This window comes from Rhinoraja longicauda, chromosome 34 (genome assembly GCF_053455715.1).
Source record: "Rhinoraja longicauda isolate Sanriku21f chromosome 34, sRhiLon1.1, whole genome shotgun sequence".
Lineage (NCBI taxonomy): Eukaryota > Metazoa > Chordata > Chondrichthyes > Rajiformes > Arhynchobatidae > Rhinoraja > Rhinoraja longicauda.
In genome coordinates this window covers 7786051-7800503 of record NC_135986.1, presented here as the reverse complement: position 1 = coordinate 7800503, position 14453 = coordinate 7786051, and the positions used below count along the sequence as shown (strand labels likewise).

Genomic DNA, 14453 nt, shown 5'->3' with positions numbered 1-14453 from the left:
TACCCAACATCATAGCCACCTAACCCACCCAACATCATAGCCTAGCCTGGCCTACCCAACATCATAGCCACCTAACCTACCCAACATCATAGCCACCTAACCTACCCAACATCATAGCCTAGCCTGGCCTACCCAACATCATAGCCTAGCCTAACTACCCAACATCATAGCCTAGCCTAACTACACCCAACATCATAGCCACCTAACCTACCCAACATCATAGCCTAGCCTAACTACCCAACATCATAGCCTAAGCCTGGCAACTGACCCAACATCCATAGCCACCTAACCTACCCAACATCATAGCCTAGCCCTGGCCTACCCAACATCATAGCCACCTAACCTACCCAACATCATTGCCACCTAACCTACCCAACATCATAGCCACCTAACCTACCCAACATCGTAGCCTAGCCTGGCCTACCCAACATCATAGCCTGGCCTAACTTAAACGTGAAGGTAGACACAAAATGCTGGAGTAACTCAGTGGGTCAGGCACCATCTCAGGAGAGAAGGAAAGGATGACAATTTGGGTGGAGACCCTAACTTAAACGTGCTCAGAACACTTACATTAGCCTACAGTGGGGCAAAAATCAATCTAACACAAAAGGCCATTTTGTAATAAAATTCCAAATTCACAGTAGGGTTTCTACTGAATGTGTATGGCTTTTGCACGACCGTAAAGTCGAAGCATCTCACGTCGAGGAGCAGCTGTATATCACCGGCAGTCTTGGCTTTTCTCTCCACAGACCCCTGAGGAGGAACGAGGCGTCCTTCATGCGGACAGCCAATGGCTTCACCACTCACGTCAATCTGCCCGACCTGGTGAGGCAGAGTCATTCCCCCACCGACACTAAAGGCCCCAAATCACAGCAGGATGACAGCATAGCTGAGGTGAGTGTGGCTGCCCTCCATCTTGTCTGGAGAAGGGTCTCCAGCCCAAACATCACCCGCTCCTTCTCTCCAGAGATGCTGCCTGACCCGCTGAGTTCCTCCAGCATTTTGTGTCTACCTTTGATCTAAACCAGCATCTGCAGTTCTTTCCTAATTAAAGAATCTGAAGACTCCCTCCCTCTCTCTCTCTCCATCCCTCCATCTCTCTCTCTCCCCATCTTTCTTTCTCTCTCTCCATCTCTCTCTCCATCTCCCATCTCGCTCTCTCTCTCTCTCCCCCCTCTCTCTCGCCTCCCTCTCTCCCCTCTCTCTTCCCCCTCTCTCTCTCACTCTCTCTCTCTCTCTCTCTCTCTCTCTTTCTTTCTCCCTCCCTCTGTCTCTCTCTCTCCATCTCCATCTCTCTCTCTCTCTCCCTCCCTCCCTCTCTCTCTCTCCCTCCCTCCCTCCCTCCCTCTCTCTTCTCCTCCCTCTCTTCTCTCTCTCCCGCTCTCTCTCCCTCGCCCCCTCTCTCTCTCTCCATCTCTCTCTCTCTCTCTCTCTCTCTCTCTCTCTCTCTCTCTCTCTCTCTCTTCTCTCTCTCTCTCTTCTCTCTCTCTCCTCTCTCTCTCTCTCTCTCTCTCTCTCTCTCTCTCTCTCTCTCTCTCTCTCTCCTCTCTCTCTCTCTCTCTCTCGTCTCTCTCTTCTCTCTCTCTCTCTCTCTCCTCTCTCTCTCTCTCTCTCCTCTCTCCCTCTCTCTCCCCTTCTCTCTCCATATCTCGCTCTCCATATCTCTCTCTATATATCTTCAGTCAGTCAGGCTATACCTTTGGAGAAGTGTTGAACTAATGCTTTCACATTCAAGACCCTTTGTCCAGCTCTGACAAAGTGTTCTTCAACGTTTCTACATTTGCAGCCTGACCTGTGGTGAACTTTGAGTATTTTTTGTTTTCAGTTCTGATTTCCAGCAAATGCAGACTAATCCATTCCCTGAGACTTGTATACTTTAACTGCCTGCTAAAGCTCAGAGAGCAAGTCTTGTGCTTGAGTGTTTCTGGACTCCACCAACTAGCAGTGTGTGTAAGAGGCATTCTGGAGCAGCGTGCAGAAGTCTGGCTATTATTCTGGCCAGTTTCCTCATCTCATGGAGACAGGAAGCCATTGTTGACATTCTCAAAGGGATAGCATAAACCCTGAAGGGCTGAGTGGCCTTTTCTCATGCTGTGCTTTTGTGGTTGGTCTAAGCCAATGACTGTTTTTTTTCTACACAAGATGTCTTGTTTCAGTTTCAGTCAAGAGGCCTGGTGAAATCCCCAGGAAAGTCGTCTTTTACTACCTTTGTTGACCTTGGCATGTATCAGATGGGTGCTGGTGGGGAATCCATACAAATCGCTGGTGAAGTCCATAAATATACTGTTTAGAGATACAGCGCGGAAACAGGCCCTTCGGCCACCGGGTCCGCGCCGACCAGCGATCCCCGCACACTAACACTATCCCACACCCATAGGGACAATTTTTACATTTACCAAGCCAATTAACCTAACAAACCTGCACGTCTTTGGAGTGTGGGAGGAAACCGAAGATCTCGGGGGAAACTCACGGGGAGAACGTACAAACTCCGTGCAGACAGCGCCCGTAGTCGGGATCGAACCTGGGTCTCCGGCGCTGCTTTCGCTGTAAGGCGGCAACTCTACCGCCGCGCACGGTGACCGGCCTTCTTATAAAATCATGAGAGGAATAGGACTGAGTAGACGCACAGAGTCTCTTGCCCGGGAGTAGGGCAATCGAGGACCAGAGGACATGGGTTTAATGTATTGTGTTCTGTTCTAGGCACCAAGTTATCGTAAAGATGTTGTCAAGTTGGAAAGGGTGCAGAGAGAGTTTGCGAGGATGTTGCCAGGACTTGAAGGGCCTGAGCTATAGGGAGAGGTTGAGCAGGCTGGGACTTTATTTCTTAGAGCGCAGGAGGATGAGCGGTGATCTTGTAGTGATGTACGAGATCATGAGAGCGGAATAGATCGTACCGTAAACCCACGAGTCACTTGCCCAGAGTGGGGAATCGTAGAACTAGAAGACAGAGGTTTACGGTGAGGGGGGGAAAGATTTAATAGGAGCCTGAGGGGTAACTATCACACAAAGGGTGGTGGGCTTAAGAACAAGGAGGTAGTTGAGGCAACTTTTAATAAACATTTGGACAGGTCGAGGATAGGAAAGGTTTAGGGATATTGGGCCAAAGGTAGGTAGGTGGGGACTAGTTAGTGTAGATGGGACATGTTGGTCGGGTGGGCAAGTAGTTTCCACACTCTATAACTTACGTCCTCCCTACCCATGTCACCCAAACTCCTCTCCTCAGTGATGGCTATTAAAACACCCTCGTTCCACAGGAGTGCCAAATTGCAGGAATTTAATCTGCAATAATCGAAGGCATTGCTGGGGCAGCTCAATGGCACAGCGAGTAAACTTACTGCCTCACAGCGCCAGAGACCCGGTTCCATCCTGCCCACGGGTGCTGTCTGTACGGAGTTTGTACCTTCTCCCCGTGACCTGCGTGGGTTTTCTCTGGCATATCATATCATCATATCATATATATACAGCGCGGAAACAGGCCTTTACGGCCCACCAAGTCCGCGCCCGCCCAGCGATCTTCGGTTTCCCTCCCACACTCCAAGACGTGCAGGTTTGTAGGTTAATTATCATATCATATCATATATATACAGCCGGAAACAGGCTTTGGTTAAATTGTAAATTGCCCCCAGTGAGTGTCTTTTTTTTCGATTTAGAGATACAGCGCGGAAACAGGCCCTTCGGCCCACCAGGTCCGCGCCGCCCAGCGATCCCCGCACATTAACACTATCCTACACACACTAGGGACAATTTTTACATTTGCCCAGTCAATTAACCTACAAACCTGCACGTCTTTGGAGTGTGGGAGGAAACCTAAGATCTCGGAGAAAACCCACGCAGGTCACGGGGAGAACGTACAAACTCCGTACAGACGGCGTCCGTAGTCAGGATCGAACCTGAGTCTCCGGCGCTGCATTCGCTGTAAGGCAGCAACTCTACCGCTGCGCCACCATGCTGCTCCAGATTGCCTGTTGTGGTCTCTGGAACTTTCCAGGCGCTTGCTTTCTCCCCTTGTAAGACAGCACGGCTCCAAAGCTGATCCAGTATCTCCCTCGGGGTAATTCATGCCAAGGTTTAGCGGGGAGCCCAGCTGCCAAACACATGGCAGTGGCTTAGAATCACGAGCATCGCGATGGAGAAAATAGCTGAACAGGACCCATTGTCTGGGGATTTAAAGTGAGCGCATATCGCCCCCCTGTGGGTGGTAAAAGGGGAACGAGAGGCTGCATCCATGTTTTCAAAACGTTACATCGCTGTCATCGTCCGTCCTGAAAAGGGCCCAAGCTTCCGGCCACAATCAGTGGGAGCCATCACTTGTACAGTAGATGATGGTGGTAGCAGAGTTAGCACAGGGCATGTCCAGTTTCCAGCCCCTGCCACATGGATGCTTCTGCTATGGGGCCTGCAGATTGCCTAAAAAGACATCAATCTCCAGAAATCCCCAGATAATACACAGTGATACAGCGTGGGAAACAGGCCCTTAGGCCCAACTTGCCCACACCGGCCAACAAGGGGGTCACAGTTTAAGGATAAGGGGGAAGTCTTTTAGGACCGAGATGAGAAGTTTTTTTTCACACAGAGAGTGGTGAATCTGTGGAATTCTCTGCCACAGAAGGTAGTTGAGGCCAGTTCATTGGGTATATTTAAGAGGGAGTTAGATGTGGCCCCTTGTGGCTAAAGGGATCAGGGGGTACGGGGAGAAGGCAGGTACGGGATAATGAGTTGGATGATCAGCCATGATCATATTGAATGGCGGTACGTACAGGCTCGAAGGGCCGAATGGCCTACTCCTGCACCTATTTTCTATGTTTCCATGTCTCATCTACACTAATCCCACCTACCTGAGTTTGGTCCATATCCCTCCAAACCTGTCCAATCCATGCGCCTGTCTGACTGTTTGTTAAACGTTGCGATAGTACGTGCCTCAACTACCTCCTGTGGCAGTGCATCCGATACACCCACCACCCTCTGTGTGAAAACATTACCCCTCGGGTAAATATTAAAACCCCCCTCACCTTAGTCCTATGTCCTATGGTTCTCGATTCCCCCTACTCTGGGTAAGAGATGATTGTTCACGCTTCATCAATTAATGTGAATTCTCTGCCTCAGAGGGCAGTGGAGGCCAATTCTCTGAAAGCATTCAAGAGAGAGCTAGATAGAGCTCTTAAGGATAGCGGAGTCAGGGGGTATGGGGAGAAGGCAGGAACGGGGGTACTGATTGAGAATGATCAGCCATGATCACATTGAATGGCGGTGCGTACAGGCTCGAAGGGCCGAATGGCCTCCTCCTGCACCTATTGTCTATTGATAGGGGCAAGAATTAGGCCATTCGGCCCATCAAGTCTACTCCGCCATTCAATCATGGCTGATCTATCTCTCCCTCCTAACCCTATCCTCCTGCCTTCTCCCCATGACCCCTGACACCCGCACTAATCAAGAATCTATCCATCTCTGCCTTAAAAATATCCATTAAGAAATATACTAATTCTTGATCAGTGCGGGTGTCAGGGGTTATGGGGAGAAGGCAGGAGAATGGGGTTGGGAGGGAGAGATAGACCAGCTGTGATTGTATGGCGTAGTGGACCTGATGGGCCGAGTGGCCTAGTTCCGCTCCTGTCGCTTACGACCTTTTGACGGTGGTTAACTCTGGTTGTTAATAAACTCTTTTGTCTCCTCCTCCTCCTAGGATTGAGTATCAGCGACGTGAGCCGACTAAACCAGCAGAAAAAACGAGGACAGGAAATGCTCAGTGGTGAATGTAAACCCTGCCAACACTCGGCCGCCACAGCGACACGCCAGAGATTCGCAAATACAAGAAGCGTTTCAACTCTGAAATACTCTGCGCCGCACTGGTGGGGTCAGTAATGGAAGTGTTGACTCTTAAATGTCCCCTTGAGGAGAAGGGTCGCCACCCGAAACGGTCACCCATTCCTGTCTCTCCCGAGATGCTGCCTGACCCGCTGAGTTTACTCCAGCATTTATGTGAATAAATACCATAAATGACCCTGTCACTTCTGGATTGCTCCCTGTTCAGAGATCGGTGCGTCACAGAGTGGAAACAGGCCCAACTTGCCCACTCCAGCCAACACTAGTCCCACCTGCCGCCGTTTGGACCATATCCCTCCAAACCTGCCCTATCCGTGTCGCTGTCCAACTGTTTCTTAACGTTGGGATAGTCCCAGCCTCAACTACCTATTTGTGGAATTCTCTGCCAATTTGTGGAATTCTCTGCCACAGAGGGCAGTGGAGGCCAATTCACTGGATGGATTTAAAATAGTTAGATAGAGCTCTAGGGACTAGTGGAAATCACGGGATATGGGGAGAAGGCAGGGCACGGGTTACTGATTGTGGATGATCAGCCATGATCACAATGAATGGCGGTGCTGGCTCGAAGGCCAAATGGCCTCCTCCTGCACCTATTTTCTATGTTTTCAACCTCCTCTGGCAGCTTGTTCCATACACCCACCACCCTCCTGTGTGAAAAGGCTGCCCCTCAGGTTCCTATTAAATCTTCTCCTCCTCACCTTAAACCTGTGGTCCTCGATTCCCCAACTCTGGGCAAGAAACTGTATCTACGCGATCTATTCCTCTCATGACGATCTGTACCTCTAAAGTAAACTAAACTCTAAATGTGATCTTACCTACGTGGTGCGTAAATGCCACATGACTGGCCTCCCTCCCTCCCTCCCCTAATGGGGGGGGACACATTATGTTTTGTTGTCGTGAGGCTGGTTCAACCTTGCATCCTGTGCTGTGTTGAAGGTGTGAATCTGCTGGTGGGAACAGAGAATGGACTCATGCTCCTGGACCGGAAGGTGGGCAAGGCAAAGTCTACAGCCTCATCAGCCGCCGGCGTTTCCAGCAGATGGACGTGCTGGAAGGACTCAACCTCCTCATCACCATATCAGGTGAACCTTTTTACCCCTCTGGAACCCAAGCTAATGATCCTGGCATCCACACGTTTGACAGCACTGGGCCCGTACTTGCTGGAGTTTAGAAAGACAGGGGGGAGGGGAGGATCCTCATTGAAACCAAAGATAATAGAGAGGAGCAAAATAGACCACTTCTGTCGAAATCACCTATACTGAAGTGTAGGCCCCAAAGGAGCCATTTTAGTAAGCAAAACCCGCAGTCCGTTATGCCTCTCGCAGTGTAATCAGTGTTTTGGGGGAACAGTATAATAAAAATGCAGAATATATCTCAATAGACAACAGGTGCAGGAGGAGGCCATTCGGCCCTTCGAGCCAGCACCGCCATTCAATGTGATCACGGCTGATCATTCTCAATCAGTACCCCGTTCCTGCCTTCTCCCCATACCCCCTCACTCCGCTATCCTTAAGAGCTCTATCTATCTCTCTCTTGAATGCATTCAGAGAATTGGCCTCCACTGCCTTCTGAGGCAGAGAATTCCCACAGATTCACAACTCTCTGGCTGAAAAGGTTTTTCCTCATCTCCGTTCTAAATGGCCTACCCCTTATTTTTAAACTGTGTGGCCACTGGTTCTGGACTCCCCCAACATTGGGAACATGTTTCCTGCCTCTAACGTGTCCAACCCCTTAATAATCCTATACGTTTCGATAAGATCTCCTCTCATCCTTCTAAATTCCAGTGTATACAAGCCTAGTCGCTCTAGTCTTTCAACATATGAAAATCCCGCCCATTCCGGGAATTAACCTAGTAAACCTACGCTGCACGCCCTCAATAGCAAGATCTCATCTATCATTCACTAGATTTGTGTTATTTTTCTTTTTAAATGTTTTCTGCAAGATTCTGCCTACTAAAATGTTGTCGTGACCTACTACGGTTTTTAGGGTCGAGTGGTCTATCTTGCTCTGCTCGATCATCTTTGATTGAAACCGACCGAATAGTGAGCGGCCCGGATAGAGTGGATGTGGAGAGGATGTTTCCACTGGTGGGAGAGTCTAGGACCAGAGGGCACAGCCTCAGGATTGAAGGGCGTTCCGTTAGGAAGGAGATGAGGAGGAATTTATTTAGCCAGAGGATGGTGAACCTGTGGAATTCATTGCCACGGAAGGCTGCGGAGGCCAAGTCAGTGGACATTTTATAAAGCAGCACGGTGGCGCAGCGGTAGAGTTGCCGCCTTACAGCGAATGGCAGCGCCGGAGACCCGGGTTCCATCCCGACACAGGGGGCCGTCTGTACGGAGTTTGTACGTTCTCCCCCGTGACCTGCGTGGGTTTTGTCCGAGATCTTCGGTTTCCCTCCCACACTCCAAAGACATGCAGGTTTGTAGGTTAATTGGCTTGGTAAATGTAAATATTGTCCCTAGTGGGTTGTAGGATTGTGTTAATGTGCGGGGATCGCTGGTCGGGCGCGGTCCCGGTGGGCCGAAAGGGCCTGTTTCCTCGCTGTATCTCGTGTTTAGAGATGCAGCGCGGAAACAGGCCTGTTTCGGCCCACCGATCCACGCCGACCTTTTCTCTGGAGAGATGTTGCCTGGGCCCGCTGAGTTACTCCGCCATTTTGTGCCAAGCTCCTTGCTGCATCGGCATCGTGAGGAGAAGCCCAAGCGGAGGTTTCAGGGAGAGAACGGGGAGCGGTGTGTTTTTATTTTCATTTTTGTTCCAAGGGAATGCTGGCAGGGTGCGTGATCACCTTGTTAATTCCCCCCCCCCCCCCTTCAGGTAAGACGCAACAAGCTGCGAGTCTACTACTTGTCCTGGTTACGGAATAAGATTTTGCACAACGACCCTGGAGGTGGAGAAGAAGCGCAGGGATGGACCACTGTAGGGGACATGGAGGGCTGCGTGCACTACAAAGTGGGTGAGTATTCATCCTCGCGAGCACAACTAGGCCGCTCACATCATCCAGTCTATTTGTCCCCCTCGGCCCCTGTTCTCCTCACCTTCTCCCCATCATCGGCGGTCACTGGAAGCGTGCATGGCTGTCCTCTCCATTGGGTGAGGACGCCTGTGCGTGACTTTGTTTAACGTGGGGAGACTGGTGCACAGACAGTCCTTGACAGATCTGGGTCAGGATCCAGGTGGCGTGGAGTCCAAGACGACCGGGGACCCCTTTTCTGCTGCAGCCTTCATCCATCCGCCTTCCCTGCCGTTGTGACGCTCCACTAAAGTCAGCCATCACCCTCTGTTTGTTCCAAGACAATAGACAACAGACAATAGGTGCAGGAGGAGGCCATTCAGCCCTTCGGGCCAGCACGGCCATTCAATGTGATCATGGCTGATCATTCTCAATCAGTACCCCATTCCTGCCTTCTCCCCGTACCCCCTGACTCCGCTATCCTTCAGAGCTCTATCTAGCTCTCTCTTGAATGCATTCAGAGAATTGGCCTCCACTGCCCTCTGAGGCAGAGAATTCCACAGATTCACAACTCTCTGACTGAAAAAGTTTTTTCTTATCTCCGTTCTAAATGGCCTACCCCTTATTCTTAAACTGTGGCCCCTTGTTCTGGACTCCCCCAACATTGGGAACATGTTTCCTGCCTCTAACGTGTCCAACCCCTTAATAACCTTTATACGTTTCAATAAGATCTCCTCTTCATCCTTCTAAATTCCAGTGTATACAAGCCTAGTCGCTCCAGTCTTTCAACATACGACAGTCCCGCCATTCTGGGAAATTAACCTGGTAAACCTACGTCACCATCGAGCGCGCACTGTCTCCAGCTGGGCGGGATCTTGGGTCTCGGGAGGGGGAAGAACGCTGTGGTGTAATAATGTGATGTTTTCTCCTCACAGTGAAGTACGAGAGGATTAAGTTCCTGGTCATTGCTCTGAAGAACTCTGTCGAGGTTTACGCCTGGGCTCCCAAGCCTTACCACAAGTTCATGGCATTCAAGGTGACTTCTGTTTTTGTTCTGGCGCCTACTGTCTCCACTACCTCGATCCTAATAGCTAACGACAGGGGTGCAGCCCAGTGGATCTGGGTCCTGGCAGGGGCGGCCCCGTGACGTTTTTGGGCACGGGGGTGGGGCACGGTGCGCGGCGATAGAGTTGCTTGCCTTACAGCGAATGCAGCGTCGTATGACCCGGGTTCCATCCCGACCACGGGCGCCATCTGTACGTTCTCCCCGTGACCTGCGTGGGTTTTCTCCGAGATCTTCGGTTTCCTCCCACACTCCAAAGACGTGCCGGTTTGTAGGTTAATTGGCTGGGTAAATGTAAACATTGTCCCTAGTGTGTGTGGGATAGTGTTAGTGTGCGGGGATCGCTGGTCGGGCGCGGACCCGGTGGGCCGAAAGGGCCTGTTTCCGCGCTGTATCTCTAAACTAAAACATGGTGTGGAGTGGTGCTGGGTGGGTGTAGAGGCGGCAGAGTGGCGCTGAGGGGCTTCGGTAAAAAATGACCGCAGCCATTTCTCGGACCACTCCGCCATTCAATCATGGCTGATCGCATGTCTGCTCCGCATTCAATCATGGCTTGATCTAGCTCTCTCTCTGAACCCCATTCTCCTACAGCAGAGGGGTGCAGAGAGGGGGGTGGCAAAGCGGGTCGAGGTCACTGTGGTCAGTCTCTCTTCTCCCGTCCAACAGAAAATACAAAGGGCTAAAAACCCTGTGCTACCAGCTTCTTCCCCGCTATTCTCAGACTACTGTACGGTCCCCCAATAAGCTAGGCAATCCTCCGACCTACCTCATTGCAGACCGTGCGCTTTTTCTCTGTACCTGGTGTGTGTAGGATGGTGTTAATGTGGGGATCGCTGGGCGGCGCGGACTCGGTGGGCCGAAGGGCCTGTTTCCACGCTGTATCTCTAAATCTAAATCTAAAAGTCTAAACGTACCTACTCCGTACAGGCAGCGCCCGCGGTCAGGATGGAACCCGGGTTTCTGGCGCTGTAAAGGCAGCAACTCTACCGCTGCGCCACCGTGCCGCACATTTCTCAGAGGGTGGATTAGGTTTTGAATTGTTGAAAAGTATTAAAGAAACCCCCTTTTGTTTACACTTCCCCCCCCCCCCCCCCAGTCATTTATGGATCTGCCCCACCGACCGTCTCTGGTTGACTTGACTGTGGAAGAAGGGCAGAGGTTGAAGGTTGTTTACGGATCGAATACAGGCTTCCATGCGGTCGACGTGGATTCTGGGAATACCTACGACGTTTACATCCCGGTGCACGTAAGTCTTAAGGCGTTATCGTTATCGTTCACTTCGTCAGCACAAAATGGAGGATACACGTGCTGGAGGGGAGGGTGGAGGCTCACAGGAACACTGCACCTTAGTTAGAGGGACATCCGCCATCGAGACGTGGCTTAAATAAGCGTGGCTTACATCCCCTCGCTCACATAGAAACATAGAGAATAGGAGCAGGAGGAGGCCATTCGGCCCTACGAGCCAGCACCGCCATTCAATGTGATCATGGCTGATCATTCTCAATCAGTACCCCGTTCCTGCCTTCTCCCCATACCCCCTGACTCCGCTATCCTTAAGAGCTCTATCTAGCTCTCTCTTGAATGCATTCAGAGAATTGGCCTCCACTGCCCTCTGAGGCAGAGAATTCCACAGATTCACAACTCTCTGACTGAAAAAGTTTTTCCTCATCTCCGTTCTAAATGGCCTACCCCTTATTCTTAAACTGTGGCCTCTGGTTCTGGACTCCCCCAACATCGGGAACATGTTTCCTGCCTCTAACGTGTCCAACCCCTTAATAATCTTATACGTTTCGATAAGATCCCCTCTCATCCTTCTAAATTCCAGTGTATACAAGCCTAGTCGCTCCAGTCTTTCAACATATGACAGTCCCGCCATTCCAGGGAGTAACCTAGTAAACCTACGCTGCACGTCAGCACAAAATGGAGGATAAATGTACTGGAGGGGAGGGTGGAGGCTCACAGGAACACTGCACCTTAGTTAGAGGGACATCCGCGATCGAGACGTGGCTTAAATAAGCGTGGCTTACATCCCCTCGCTCACATAGAAACATAGAGAATAGGTGCAGGAGGAGACCATTCGGCCCTTCGAGCCATTCAATGTGATCGTGGCTGATCATCCACAATCTAACCCGTGCCTGCCTTCTCCCCATATCCCTTGATTCCACTAGTCCCTAGAGCTCTATCTAACTCTCTTTTAAATCCATCCAGTGAATTGGCCTCCACTGCCCTCTGTGGCAGAGAATTCCACAAATTCACAACTCTCTGGGTGAAAAAGTTCCTTCTTACCTCAGTTTTAAATGGCCTCCCCTTTATTCTTAGACTGTGTGGCCCCTGGTTAATTGGCTTGGTAAATGTAAAAATTGTCCCTAGTGGGTGTGGGATAGTGTTAGTGTGCGGGGATCGCTGGGCGGCACGGACTTGGTGGGCTGAAAAGGCCTGTTTCCGGCTGTATATATATGATATGATATGATATGAAACTAGGAGGTGCAATGGCTAACAATTGGTAGTTCAACAGCAACACGGTCCCAACAGGCCAATCAATACCAGTGAGGTTTCCACGCTGCATGACTCCGACTCTAAAGCTCTTGTCTATTGCTGTCTAGATCCAGTCCCATATGATGCCTCACGCCATCGTGATTCTGCCCAACGCCGCTGGCATGGAGATGCTCCTGTGCTACGAAGATGAAGGTGTCTACGTGAACACCTATGGCCGCATCATGAAGGATGTGGTGTTACAGTGGGGAGAGATGCCAACCTCTGTGGGTAAGTTCACTTCACTTCAGTTGACGGTCGGTCACGTGTACCGAGGGACCGTGGAAAGCACGTAGGGGAAAAACTCCAGATGCTGGCATGGAATCGAAGGTGGACACAAAATGCTGGAGTAACTCAGCGGGTCAGGCAGCATCTCAGGAGAGAAGGAATGGGTGACGTTTCGGGTCTCGACCCTTCTTCAGACTGATGTCAGGGGAGGGGGCGGGACAAAGATAGGATGTCGTCGGAGACGGGGAGACTAGTGGGAGAACTGGGAAGGGGGAGAGGATGGAGAGAGAGGGAAAGCAGGGACTATCTGAAGTTAGAGAAGTCTGAAGGTAGAGTAGGGCGGCACGGTGGGACAGCGGTAGAGTTGCTGCCTTACAGCGAATGCAGCGCCGGAGACTCAGGTTCCATCCTGACTATGGGCGCCGTCTGTACGGAGTTTGTACGTTCTCCCCGTGACCTGCGTGGGTTTTCTCCGAGATCTTCGGTTTCCTCCCACACTCCAAAGACGTGCAGGTTTGTAGGTTAATTGACTGGGTAAATGTAAAAATTGTCCCTAGTGTGTGTAGGATAGTGTTAATGTGCGGGGATCGCTGGGCGGCACGGACTCGGTGGGCTGAAGGGCCTGTTTCCGCGCTGTATCTCTAAATCTAAAATTTTTAAAAATCAATGTTGATACCGCTAGGGTGTAAGTTGCCCAAGCGAAATATGAGGTGCAGTTCCTCCAATTTGGGCTGGCCCTCACTCTCACAATGGAGGAGGCCCAGGACAGAAATGTCAGAGGGGGAGTTGAGGTGCTGAGCCACCGGGAGATCAGGTTGTTTAAGGCGGACTGAGCCCTTCGATTTAAACCATCTCGAGCCGAAACGTCACCCATTCCTTCTCTCCCGAGATGCTGCCTGACCCACTGAGTCACTCCAGCGTTGTGTGTGTCTGCCTCCGTGGGTAAGTTCAGTTCAGGTTAGTTTATTGTCCCGTGTGCCGAGGTACAGTGGAAAGCTTTTGCTGCGTGCTCACCAGCCAGTGGGAAGACAACACACGATTACAATCGCAGTGTACAGACTATCGCAACGTGTTAGAAACAATGAGACATGTACGTGGCCAGGGCAGGTTTAGAGGGGGATATGGGCCAAACGCAGGCAGGTGAGACTAGTGTTGATGGGACATCATGTTGGTCAGTGTGGGCAAGTAGGGCCAGTTTCCGCCCGGAAAACTCTGTCTCTATGACTTTAGAGTCTACTATGAAAGTAGATGAGGAGGGATTTCTTTAGACTTTAGAGATACAGTGTGGAAACAGGCCCTTCGGCCCACTGAGTCCATGCTGACCAGCGATCACCCCATACACTAGCACTATCCTACACACTACACGATGTACAAACGCCTCCACAGTTGGGATCAGACCCAGGTCTCTGGTGCCGTGAGGCAGCAACTTTACCGCTGTGCCACACGTGAACTATTTTAAGTGAGAAGTCAGTGGAAGATGCCCCAATAAAGGGCTCGATTGTAATCGGGTGCAGTCTTTCCGCTGACTGGTTAGCACGCAACACCAGCTTTTCACTGTACCTCGGTACACGGGACAATAGACTAAATGATCAAATGTACGGCGTGTATTTGCTTTCATGTATTCAAGAGAGCGTTGGATACAACTCTTGGGGCTAATGGAACCGAGGGATATGGGGAGAAAGCAGGAACGGGGTATTGATCCTGATTTTGGATGATCGCCCACGATCATGTTGAATGGCAATGCTGGTTGGAAGGGCCGAATGGCCGACTCCTGCACCTGTATTGCGTGTTTCTATCACGGTGCAGTTTCCGTCACTGACTGATTGCCCGTGTAACTGGCCTGCCTCTCTGCTT

The 14453-nt window shown here is 51.0% G+C and overlaps 1 protein-coding gene and 1 long non-coding RNA gene across 2 annotated transcripts in view; both read left to right on the top strand.

The window, feature by feature from the left end:
- LOC144609313 (misshapen-like kinase 1) overlaps positions 1-14453 on the top strand; it is a 174738-nt gene that overhangs the window by 156938 nt on the left and 3347 nt on the right. The window contains 6 exon segments of the mRNA XM_078427744.1: positions 6757-6806; positions 6809-6903; positions 8643-8779; positions 9712-9812; positions 10936-11085; positions 12443-12602. Of these exon segments, the coding sequence (XP_078283870.1) occupies positions 6757-6806; positions 6809-6903; positions 8643-8779; positions 9712-9812; positions 10936-11085; positions 12443-12602 (693 nt within the window).
- Positions 789-5707, top strand: LOC144609718 (uncharacterized). The gene is made up of 3 exons (XR_013549346.1): positions 789-894; positions 2157-2265; positions 5681-5707. It is a non-coding gene; the product is annotated as an uncharacterized LOC144609718 (long non-coding RNA).